This window comes from Colossoma macropomum, unplaced genomic scaffold (genome assembly GCF_904425465.1).
Source record: "Colossoma macropomum unplaced genomic scaffold, Colossoma_macropomum, whole genome shotgun sequence".
Lineage (NCBI taxonomy): Eukaryota > Metazoa > Chordata > Actinopteri > Characiformes > Serrasalmidae > Colossoma > Colossoma macropomum.
In genome coordinates this window covers 25,721,746-25,735,227 of record NW_023494796.1, presented here as the reverse complement: position 1 = coordinate 25,735,227, position 13,482 = coordinate 25,721,746, and the positions used below count along the sequence as shown (strand labels likewise).

The 13,482-nt window shown below is 39.2% G+C and overlaps 1 protein-coding gene across 1 annotated transcript in view; it reads right to left on the bottom strand.

The window, feature by feature from the left end:
• Positions 1–11,779, bottom strand: part of LOC118816673 (serine/threonine-protein phosphatase PP1-beta catalytic subunit) — a 45,710-nt gene extending 33,931 nt beyond the window's left edge. Inside the window, exon 1 of the mRNA XM_036583192.1 lies at positions 11,688–11,779. Within this exon, the coding sequence (XP_036439085.1) occupies positions 11,688–11,739 (52 nt within the window). The 5' untranslated portion in view covers positions 11,740–11,779. The remainder of the gene's footprint in view (positions 1–11,687) is intronic.
• Positions 11,780–13,482: the final 1,703 nt, after the last annotated feature.

Genomic DNA, 13,482 nt, shown 5'->3' with positions numbered 1-13,482 from the left:
ACATTTTCTGACTTTGTTGTAACAAGAGTCTGATGTACTATTTAAACACTGATCAAGTTTCATGTACTTTTCACTCTCCTGTCTGTTCAGTGTTCATATATGAACACTAAGCTGCAGAAACAGCCCGTTTGAAATTCACTGCATTGTGACGTCACAGAAAACAAACCATTTACATATATGCGCTTATTCGGCCTACTGCAGTTTAGCCCCGCCCATTTACAGTGAAGTTTAACTGTTTTGGGTACGTTAAACTTTAGATGTAAACAAGGAAAAAGACAAAATACAAGAAAAATGTAGGATGTGGGCTCTTTGACTAGATCATACCAACTAAGTAAACAAAAGTATAGACAAAATTCAGGCTTCATGATGTCACACAGTGTCAGCTACCACATAAGCAAGTCTACCTGAGATTACGTAACAACTCCACACGTAGGGACGTAAATGTACGTGTACTCGTCCCCAACATGCCTCGGTGCATGAAGTCATGTTGAGCCTATGTGAGAAGATCAATATAATGTGGAACCAAATTTCAGAAGTGCTAGTTCCACTCTAAGCTCTACGCCATTAGCAAAGTTACTAAAGCAACTGGCCTTTAAATTTCATTGGTTATGCTCCCATATACAGCAGCAGAGGACCCAGGCTTCAAGTATTTATTAAAAGAGCTCGAGCCTCATTACAGCGTTCCATCTCGAGCACACGTAAGCCATCCATGGTCCCTGCCCTTCACAGGCGTACAACAGCAGCGATCGAGTACTCTAGTTGTCTGCTGCAGCCGCTGTTGCACTACTTAGTAAAATGCTACTTGGCTGTATTGGTTGTCAAGTTTCATTATTTGTTGTTCTTTTTATTTTGTGCTGTTATAAGAGATGCTCTTCAGTATTGTAGCTGATTTTGTAGCTGACTGACCTATGCGAGAGTGTATGTTTACATTTTACCGCCTACCACAACAGGCTGCACCAACCACCTCAGGGGCGACTATACAACACTAGGTGGAACAAATGGTAACTTGCACTACTGTCTGTTCAAAATAGATGAAGAGAAAGCCAGCCTCATACATTTGGGCTTTTTTGTGGCTTTTGTCCTGTCATACTGAACTCGGACCGAACTGTGATGTCCAAACTGCGATGTCTATGTAAGTCTACATCCCTGTCCACACGTAGCAGGCATGCAGTTTGCATGATGCTAAATTGCGTACTAGTGGTGTAATGGGCCATGGATAATCTGTGATCCGTATGGATCACCCCTCACGGTTCAGTACGCATGTGAACCGCGGATCAATTGCCAAAACAAACAGCGTTTTTATCCGTGTTATTATTAGTGGAAATCGCGAAGAGACAGAAATGACAACACACAGGAGTTCTAGCTCAACTATTAATGTGTGTCAGTATCATATTTTACCATTTACAGAAGTGTAAGAAAGTTTTGACGCTTCAGAGAGCTGACTGCTCTATAGCGTCTGATACGAGACAAGATGAGAGGCACACACGCTCTCTCGCGCTCGAGGCTGTGCTCTTCGCATTGAATGGCCTACGACAGCATTTTGGGCCACTGTTAATAAAAAAACAGGTTGACTTCAAGAATGAAGTCGTAATATTTCAAGAAAAATAGTCACGATATTTGGAGGATAAAGTGGGCTAACTGCAGAAGGGCTGCCATAACGCATTGGGGTCTCGGTTGCTGTACTGACAACAGCAAAGACGCCGAGCGTGCTGGAGTTCCACACACTTCTGTCTCTTTGTGGATCGATCATTTTGATCATCTTTCTCATTGTCCGTGAAACTTCATGCCCTCTTTGAATGGCACAGAGTTGTAGCCACCAATAGCTGTGCAGATGACCCTGCCTGCAATCCTCCTTCAACAAAACAGACAGACAGTTTCCTCCGATTTTGTTTGGTTGTTTCATTGGCCACAATATTGCGACCCTTCCTGCTATTAATGCCACTTTCATGTCATAATTCTATGACTTTTTTCTCAAAATAGTACAACTTTTTTCTCGAAACATTACGACTTTATTCTCAAAGTCCACTATTTTTATTTTTATTAACAGTGGCCCTAAAATGCCGTCGTAACAGCCAAATCCAATTCGACTGACAAAACTTTGATTCGCGTACAGCCCTACATAAAATGTTATAATGTTTTATTTAGGGCTGTACGTGCACTGAACTCGGACTTAAATGAAAACATATTGTTTTCAACATGTTGTTTTCATTTAAGATCATGGGCAAACATTTAAACTTTTCTTAATGTTCTTGTCCAAAGTTAAATTTGTCTTACTATTCTGATCCAAAAAACGATCTGATCTGTGACTCAAAAACCGTGAAATGATCTGATCCGTGAGATCTGTGATCCGTTACACCCCAATTGCCTACATAAGCTTCCATTATTTGCTAGTTACTTCAGCCTCATAGCTCCAGCACAAATCTAAAGCAGTAAGCAAGTCCTGGCTGACTGACTACATTTGAGGTAGGAGGGAAAATTCTGTACATGCAAGTTTTTGCCAAACTATCTCTTTAAACTGAGAGAGAGCCATCACTTCACTGAACATCTGGAGGTTCTACGCAGCGGTCTGGTAGCCTCAGAGCTAAATCATTCTAGCCAAATATGTGAGCCTGATCTTCCTCTTATTTACTCTTTCCTCTCCCGCCCTATCCCTCGCTCTGTCAGTTACGTAAGCGCAGCTCTGGGCCTCGCCGAAGCCAAGCCTCTTCACTGTGAAGGAGCCACGAGTGGAACTAAACAAGAATCGGCATTTTTCTGTGCAGAGCCTGACATCACTGTTTACATTACGAGCTAAAAGCTCACGCGCAAGCTGGTCTGAGCGCCTTTTCTGGTTTGATGGGTGCCTCCACGTTCATCATGTTGGAATGAACTGAGCATCAGATTAACTAGGCTTTCTTGTGAAGCTTGTCTGCTGCAGCCGCTGTTGCACTACTTAGTAAAATGCTACTTGGCTGTTCTGGTTGTCAAGTTTCATTATTTGTTGTTCTTTTTATTTTGTGCTGTTATAAGAGATGCTCTTCAGTATTGTAGCTGATTTTGTAGCTGACTGACCTATGCGAGAGTGTATGTTTACATTTTACCGCCTACCACAACAGGCTGTACCAACCACCTCAGGGGCGACTATACAACACTAGGTGGAACAAATGGTAACTTGCACTACTGTCTGTTCAAAATAGATGAAGAGAAAGCCAGCCTCATACACTTGGGCTTTTTTGTGGCTTTTGTCCTGTCATACTGAACTCGGACTGAACTGTGATGTCCAAACTGCGATGTAAGTCTACATCCCTGTCCACACGTAGCAGGCATGCAGTTTGCACAACGCTAGATTGCATACTAGTGGTGTAATGGGCCATGGATAATCTGTGATCCATGTGGATCACCCCTCACGGTTCAGTACGCATGTGAACCGCGGATCAATTGTTTCTGACAGTGTGTTACATTTTGTGGAATTCAGTAATTAAGATGTAAACAGTGTCATTTAGAGCGGTTTGGTGTGAAATGCTCAGTTCTAAAGAAACGTGCCGAGTCAGAATTGTTCACAGTGGTGGTGATAGGAACCAGACATCAAAAGAGTTAAGATTTTAAAGAGTTAAGAGTTAAAAGTTCCCACAGGAAGTTCAAATAAAGTTGCCATGAAATGGTTATGAATTTGCTGCCAATATGTGGCTCCCTAGTTTCAACTTGATGTTTTATGTGTACAGTTTACACAGTGGAAATCGGTGTGGTATGAAACTAGTCTATAAGCTAACTAACGAAGCAAACCTGTCTTGGATGAGCAATTAAATTTGGAAAAATCAGGACAATTGTGTAAATATGGTTTTTCACCAAACTACTTTCTTCTTCTTTGGGACTTTACATTGAAATGTATCACTGTGTGCCACTTTGGCTTCTTCCTTTGTTTTTCTAATGGTTGTTTTAACTCAGGCTCATTTATAACAGCCTGTGCGTGTGCATGGCTCAGCATGCACGTGACTGTTTTTCATCTTAAGTTATCTCCAACGTGACCTCCTGTAACTACCATGGCCATAATAGACTCGTTTTACCACTCTAGGGAGAAACAGACCTGGCTATTTTGAGGCTATCCTGTATTTTGCTGCAGATCGCTGCTGCCCAGGACGTGCCCAAATAAGGCTGTGGGTGAAACAGAGGTTCTCATGCTCTGCTGCTGTCTCCAGGCGTCTTCCAGCACTGAAGGTCACCTACAGACTCGCCTCGGCTCAATACAATCAATCGAAGCAGACAGAGCCGGGTTAATGTTTGCAAACACAAAAGCAGCGTAACACAGCAAAATGACCGCTGCAGTGAACACTGTAAGGCTAATACAGCAATGATCATGAATGAACATACGGTAGGATCCAAAAGTCTGAGTCTGATTGTATTTTGCTTTTCTAAATTACTACAATTTTTTCATCACAGTCTTAGTATTTAATATGCCCCCGTTTTGCTTTATTGACAGCGTGCTCTAAAGCAGGCATGGACTCCACAAGCTTGATGAGAAGATCAAATCTACCTGAAGGTCATCTAAGCATGAGCTTAAATGGAAGAGATGAGGCTGTAAACAAAGATGTAAACAAAGTCATTCAGAGTGATCTGATGTCAAATGCTCTGTTCCAGAGAAACTTAATGAGTCAGAACTCTGCACAGAGGTGGTGATAGGAACCAGACGTCTAAAAGCTCTCTGCCTGTTGTCAGACAAATTGATTTATGATAGTTTTGAGAAGGTTTTAATCTATTCATGGTGGCGTGGTACATGTGTACATCTTTGTAAGACAAAATAGTCCCCAAAAACATATTTTTTCAGATGTTCCACTACTTTACCATTATCAGCATTACATATAAAAACTCACAAGATGTATAGTTTCACTAATGGTTTTGGATAATAAAATAAAATGGCTATGTTCGTGTTGTAGACATTGTGACCCCTGGTTCCTATCAGCACCACTGTAAAGAAATCTGAGTCAGTAAATGTCTCTATAATAAACAATTTCACATCAAACACTCTGAATGACTGTTTACATCTCAGCCATTTAATTATGTAGAAGTGTTGAAAAATGAGTGAAATTCCCCGTAACAGAAGCAGAGTTTGTGTCTTATGCTCTGTCAATTTATTATTTTAATCTTTTTTAAGTTAAAACAACAAAAATGCAAATAGAATTTGTGCAAAAAATGTAAAAGTTAGTCAGTTAGATGCAATTTAGAACTGGTTGGGTCAAACTAAAGGTCTATCTGGAGTTCTGAAATTTGAGGTTCAGTTTAGTCACTTTTTGAGGTAACTTGAATGAATTAAGTTTTTCCCTTTTTTCAAAATTATACATGTATAGTTGAATACACTCAGTTTTTTAAGTTTTTACGTTAACAGACAAAGTATAAATATACATCACATAAACGATACTGTTGTAAAAACTTGAGCTTTTAAGCTGAAGTAACTACTATTGTTTATTAATCCTCACATCACTGACATAATTATGATGAAGTTGAAGTTGAAATGGACAAGAATACTCTTCCAAAAAGTATTTTCAAAACTCGACTTTGAGAAAAACTACTAACATAGTAACAATTTAAGTTGTTTCACTATAAACAAACTAACTACTCAGCAGAGACACTGAACAGATTCATGGCTCAGATACCTAAAACATGTGAAGTCCATTAAAACTTAACCTTTACATAATATTTTAAAGTGTTGTTTGTTTGAAAACGACATCTGAAGGGAAAAATAAGAGCTCATAAACAGAAATCACCATTACGGGTGACTCTGCCTCATATTCTCTCATTACTTGACTGTTTGAGTCTGTTCTCGTATTTTCAATCAGACAGTACAAACAACCTGCCTGGATTGACTAATCCTAATTACCTAATTGCAAAAAAGTAATCATAACTTGATTATTTAAAACAAAGAACGTCTTTCAACGTAGATGTCTTTGCGTGATTGCGTGGGCTGCCAGGCCCTGGATGAGCTGGCTGGGAATAACGTATTTAGCACATATTATATAGTCACTGATACAGCCAATCAAACAGTTTTCTCACATATTAGACATTATACACAAGTTCTTGCTTCTGAAATGAAACATTTATGTCACGCTTTAAAAAAATAAAGGTTTTTAAAAAGGTTCTTTGGTGCGATGCCACAGAAGAACCGTTTTTAGTTAACTAAAAACCTTTCAGTGAGAACCACTTTTGTGTGAATGTGAAAAACTCTCTGAAAGTTAAAAAACCTTCACAAAATGTAAATGTCCTGAGAGAAACCCTTAACCTTCTCTTAAGGCTCACTAAGTTTGACTAAGTTTGTTACAAAAGATTGTGATAATTCACTGTAATTGTATCTGTAATACTACATAGCCTCTCCTTACTTTCACTGTGTACATGTGGGCCTAATTTATGCTGGTAAAGGGACTCTTTGGTGTCCGTTTTGTTTTGGAAGGGCACAGACTGGAACGCTCTGAGGGCATTCTGTTTTGGCGGACTATCAGAAAGAATAATTGGGTATGGTGAAAGTGATGCACTTCATGAACATAGTTTTGGAGCTCCGTGATAAGTCGAGTAGTGGGAAATAAAGCAGCTGGGCTGAAAGAATAATCGTTTTTATATGAAATCACAATTTGAAAGACCATCAGCTGCAATTTCAACAACGTTTTATGCTTTAAATGGGGAAAAATAGCCTTATAAATGACCAGTCACAGTTCCAGATGAGTTTCTGTGAGTTTTTCAAATAATCAAGGTCTTCACGTAATCCAACAAAAGTCAATTATTTGGACAAAACAATGAGGGTCAGACTTTAACCCCATCAAACAGTGATTCACCAGAGCATTTTTAATATATTAAGTGTATCGCAATCACATATAATGTGATTGGAGAACGCAAAAAAATGATACTTGCTTTAGCAGTGTCTTCTAGAACGTCTTCAGGCAGTCAGTGGAGAAACGATAAAACAAACAGTCTGATCACACGGTTAGACTATTTACTAAAGAATTTAGTGATCCACCCAGCACAATTTACATTTCTTGACCTACAAAAAAATCGCCCACACAAGCACATTACATAATCAGTAACTGATAAATGTCCTCCATCGTAAGAAATGGCAGGGGATCTAAATTTTTTTGGAACAAGATTAGAGACCTCTCCAAACTTCCTGTTCTCCAGCTGACCACTGTTCCCTGGCCCTCCCTCCACTGCCATAAGCAGCCTGGCATCCATCAGAAAACGCAGCTGAAACTAGATTTTTCCTGGCTAGTGTGTCACCATAGTTGTAGTCTATTTAAATAAAGAACTGAAAGTTGAGCAACTAATTGGTTACTACGCTGTAGTACTATACACACTACTAGCATTGCTAGTATTGTATCAGTATGCATAGACTAGTTTTACATATATTACATACGTAAGATGTTAAATTATATACAATAGAGTACATATACATTATGTATTTATTATGTTGTATTATGTATGTAGTAAGTATACTCACGATGTACTCGCTTATTGTTGTGTTACTGTAAAATATACTGTTCAGAAGTTTGGAAATCAGCGTCTGATGAACTGAATGAATTGAATTGAATTGATAGATGAGTTATTTTAAATAGATAGATTACAATAAATGTTGTAATCTATAAGATCATATATAAGTACTCAAAATCATTTAAGTATTGAATAAACCAAAAAACACCTGACATTCTGTAAATGTATTGTATATGATATAACAAGACTACTAAAATATATTCCATGTTAATATACATTAAAATGTATCATATGTTAACGTAAGCTTAAGTATTATGTACGTATTATTTGAAAAAAAGGAGATGCAAACAAATAAATAAACAAATAAATGTCCAGTCACTGATAGTAGTTATTGACGCATTAGTTCATACTCCAACTTCATGCACAGATATGTGAATTGTGGGCTGACGCCAGATATTTTTCAAGTACATATCTGTTGATACTGATAAATAAACATAATTTACGTCAGTCAGATCTAAACATTTGTCAGATATGATGCATTGCAGAAGTGTAGTATCTTGATATTACAATGCTTGATACCAAAACAATACTATGGCAAAAATGAAGTTTCTTGGACTGAACAAAAAAAAGTGTTTCCATTCATCAAACATCAGATTTTTTAGTTCAAACTTACTTGATCAAAGAAACACTTATAAAATGTTTAATAAATCAAAGAAGTAAATTAATCATAGACATAAGTGATTAGTAAGAAACTGTATAATGTAAACAGCTCATTTAATATTCTGTGAAGGGTAGATTAGCAGAGAAATAAGGGCACAAATTACAGATTTTAATTCTACGAACTGAAAGTTAGAGCTATGAATTGTTTACCACACTATGGTACTGAACTTTCCTATTTCGTCCAACACTAACCCTAACATGGAAAATGCAGGGCAAAAAAATCGCTATGGCAACTTCATCACTCCTACAGCTAGGCAATATAACACCTCACCACAACAACAGCACAGTTCACGAATGAGCAGACCTTCAGAACTATTGTTTTGTCCTGGCATCTGCATTAGTAATATATGAGAGAACGCCCAACAGGCACTGAGCTGACGCACGCCGGTGAACGCTTACTGTTCGAGCCCTTACTCAGCACGTTAACCACGTATTAAAATTTAATGACCAGTACAAAATGTCCACACGCACTCCCGGCACATGCCTTTAAAACAACCACGAAAGGTGTGGCAAGAGCAGGAATTTGAACATTGCATCAGAGCCCTGAGGGAATCTCCACTTCAGACCATTTTAAACAATTTGGATGACTTGTTTTGTCAACACAATAGAGCTTTAACATATACACAGTCTATACATACGCTGGAATTAGCTGCAAAACATTGTTTACGTTTCAAGCCCCATAAAAACACTGACACAAAAACACTCCACCTAGACTAAAACTGATAAAGCTCTGAAGAAATCCCAAGAAATAAAACAGCAAAAAGAAGAATTTGTCTGGAAAATTGGAAATTAGTGTATCTTGATTATTCTACTCAAATGTCGTCCTGCAGGAGAATTATTATTATTATTATCTTTAGTGTTTATTGAAATCTGATCCAGAGAGAAAAAGATGATTTTAAGGTGTTTTTGCCTCTGTGTTTATCTTGGATAAGGCTACATAAACCATAACACATAAAATGAAACAGCACCATAACTTTTATGTTCAGATCAACAAATAAACAGTGATTGTCCAATAAAATGTGCAGAAATGTGTGTTACTTAAAAGTTAAATGTCATTTGACCAGGGCTGCCCAAACATTTCCATATGACTGTGTAATTGGCCAACTATTATTACTGGATTATTGAGATAATTGAGATTATGGCGTAACCCACCTTCGTCCTCTTGAGAAAGCAAAACAGGAATAATCACGACCGTATAGCCAAGCGGTGACGGCTATGATGCTACTCACGTTGACATTAAAGGGCCCATGTCATGGAAAACTGAATTTGCCTCACTGTTTTTAAATAAAGGAGTTTGATGTAGTATGTAAACACTGTTAAAGTTTCAAAACATACCGTTCACAGTCCAGTCTATACAGCACATATATGGAAATAATGCTGCAAAAACAGCCCGTTCTGAATTCATTGCTTCTGTGATGTCACAAAAATATTTACATACATCCACCTGTTCAGGCTGCAGCAGTTTAGCTCTGCCCATTCACACTACAGTCAGCATTTCAGCTCTGACTGCTCTTTAAATGTGGTAGAATACAGGACAGCCAATCTGAGCTAACTTGCATGTATCGGCCTGAAAGTTTCAGGAACAGAAACTTTCTAAGGGATAAAGAGAGACTGAAAATGGTAATTTTGGGTACCACAAAAATAGAAACCTCAAAAGCAAAAAATACAATATAAAAAATGTAGTATATGGCCCCTTTAAGCAATGTGGACGCACAGTGAAACGAACCTGAACCTCGATACTGTTCAGGGCAACACAGCAGAGTACAAATAACAGTTTTTCACTCACATATTTGCCTGTTTTTGTGTGAGTATAGATTGTTGTGCTACTGCTGATATGCAAGTTCACCTCAGTGATTAGTTTACTTAGCTATCTGTTCAGGCTGACTGTTAATTAGCTGATAAGTGTTTTAATAAAGGAATAGAGCTCAGAAAGAAACACTAAAGCCCAGTAACTGGTAGTAGTTAGTAATGCACTAGTCTACACTGCTATTGCTGTCTTAATTACAGCAGTATTATTTCACAATAGCATTTCTACAATATTAAAGGTTCTGACATTTGTGACCGGCCCAGTCAAACTGTGATTATTGTTGTTGTTGTTGTTGTTGTCTTAATTATGTGTTGATGTATCTGTAAATAAAGAGTGTGTGACAGTGAGACTGCAAGACAAACTCCATCCAAAATCCACGTAGCAGTATTTACTCTTACTGTGTAATTATGTCTGCGTAATAGCATTACTACAAACGATAGACTCTGGTTAACCAAAGCTTCTGTAACACTGAGACGACGTAAGCAACCGTGTCACTGTTTTAGTCTACCATATAACTAACAGCGCTGTAGTCAAGGACAATAATGAAGACATCACACTGAAGTCCATTTTAACCTTTTCACGTGCAGCGACTAAATTTAGTCTGATGAGGAAAAATGCCGCAGAATGTGTCCTGGCTGATAAATCTGAAAGCGTTCTTCAGATTTGTGCTCAGGCGAGCTCAGTTAATACATGGACTGCATTTCAGATAATGGACATTAATAGGTTAAATACACTGCTTCAGAATAACATCACTAATATGTCAAAGGTCACAGCTCAAATATCAGCCATCAGTCCTCCGAGCAGAGTCCAGATGAATGATAAACAACACAGACTCAAAATAAATAATAACAAAAGCATTTCTCTAACATGTTTCCAGTTATTACACCTGAATAAGGCTGTAATAAAGAGGACGTGCCTGCTCATCCAAACACAAAGCCCACATTAGTGATGCAGTTCAACAACACCACTACCTGAACTGACTCTTATTGGCAACCATGATGTGTCAACTTCAGCTTCTCCATCGAGAAGTTCAACCACATTTTGGTGGACCAACACTCGACCGTTAGGATTTGGCCAGTGTAGTTGTTATAATGAGCACTTTACCTGTTTCAGGAGGTTATATTAGCTGTACAACACCTGACTAAAAGGCAGTAAAAGACCCCAAAGAAGTGGCTGAAGTCAGCTTCCTAATTTGCCAGCTTCTTGTTCAAATTTCCCGTTCCTCCTTAAAAAGATGCAGGTGTTATTATTGTGACGCCTGAAGCGCCGGAACGTAACTGCTGCACCATTTAAGGTGGAACGGGAGAATTCGAACACGAAGCTGGCGGTTGAGAAGCTGACTTCAGCTCGGTGCCCAACGGCCATTCCCTCCCGAACAAGCCCAGGAGCTGAAGCTTCAAACCGAACTTCGACTTATATTTCTCCGTTCTGGTCACTTATATTAAAATATAAGCACAATAAGATTCACAGAAAAGGCCTCAGAGGAGCTGTAGGTCGGCTCCGAAAGGTGTGCCCGTTCACTCCATTAGTGGAGCTCGGCAGACATGTTAGCGAGACTGCCCAGCTCTCCTCCTCCTCCACAGCCGAGGCCTCTCCAGCACAACAAGCACTAACCGTCGCCGCGAAACAGACCCCGTTGCACTTTACGGGTTCACAAAACACCTCTCTGTGTCATATTAATGAGGTGAAATATGGACAAAATACGCCGACTCACCCTCTAAAAGCCTGGAGATGAGCGAATCGACGTCCAGTTCCCCCTCCGCCATATCTGAAGTGTTTTACTTGCCGAACGAGTCAGTTCTTCTGAGTCGATTCCTTTCAATCAACCCGCCGAACCGACTCAGTCACAGCTGAATCGACCTTTCAAGAAAGCAATGCGCAATATTCACATCCGTGTAGACGCTCCTGACTTTAGATGACTTCTGTTTTCTGAGAATAGCCTATAAATAGCCACTGTTCTGAATTAGAAACTGCGATATTTTTAGATTATCTTCTTATAATTGAGAACAGTCAACAGTTCAATTCAGTCACAGCGTTTCATGAGGCCTATACAAACTGAATAATAATCTTTAATCTTATAAAATGACAAAATACCACATTGTGAACAGACAGCAGTTTAATACACTCTCAGTTAAATTCAGAACACATCTATACATTGTTTACACTCGTGTTATTAGCCGAAAACTCCTGATGAACATATAATTGAATAATAAATGTATATTTCTTACAATTTATCCCCATAATGTCATACAACAGAACAGCCGGGGTGACAGCTCTATTTCACTCACTTCTGTATTGGCTTTTTTATGCATCTATACAATGTGTATGTTAATGCTATAAGTTGAAGAGTTCTAATGAAATAATATTTCAAATCTTTAGAAAAGTCCAACATTATAACATAACTTCTGCTGACATTTTTCAAAAAACAACCCAAATTCTCCTTCACTGCCACATAGTCTTGTCATGTATATTATTATTATTATTATTATTATTATTATTATTACTTTTATTATAACGAACACAATCTGTTTTAGTTCCCTTACACCTCTCCTACGTAACAACCATGAATCGTTCAATCGATTCGTTCGATTCATTGAAACGGACAGTTCGAAAGAATCGGTTCACTGAGCTGAATCATCACTGTTTTGCTAGTTGCGCGCTGCGATGCCGCCCGAACGCGCGTAACGCGACGTGCGCGCCCCCGCGTTCAGGCCGGGCACTACATTCAACAGGTCAGCGGCGGTGTGCTGTGAGCGGACAGGTCTGGATTATAAGCCTCTGTTTCCCAATCCTGCTCCTGCATTAACGCGCTCAGCGGAGAACCAGTCTTTGTGCAGAGTTCACGATCAAAGTTTCTGCAATCCTTTCATGCTTCTGCAAGTTTTTGAACAGAAGAGCTTTATTTAGAGCCGAGTTTCCCAATCCTCCTCCTCCTGCTCCTGTCTGAACACCCTCACTGTGCAGCTCACAGTTCGACCTGCTCGACACTCCCGACTCAGCTCAGCAGCTCATTATCAAACGCAGCGTAAAACAATGGACTGACGCATCACACACACCTGTCTGAGCTCATCAGCCCGCAGCGCAGCACTGCGCCATCACTGAGCCTTTACTCCGCACAAACGCTCCGCCACTCAGAGCGGTTTGATGTGGAACTCACTGAGTCAGAGCTGCCCACAGTGGTGGTGACAGGAACCATCTGAGGAGCTTAGTGCCTCTGAAAGCTCCCTCACAGAAAGTTATTACATATCAATACACTGCCTGCTGTCTGAGACATGCGTTTATGATAGTTTCCAATAAGCTTTGGGCCTAAACTTTCATTTTCAAGCTATGCAACAGTCTGAGCACCCCTGGTCAGATTACATGTGGAAATAAGTGAACACGTCCTCTACAGAGAACACATTTCTCTACATTATAATGCACAATTACTGAATTCAACTTATTGGAGAAAACGTGAAACATAAAATGTGGCCTGTGCAAAAGTTATGGCTCATTTAATGCTGTAGCTCCAT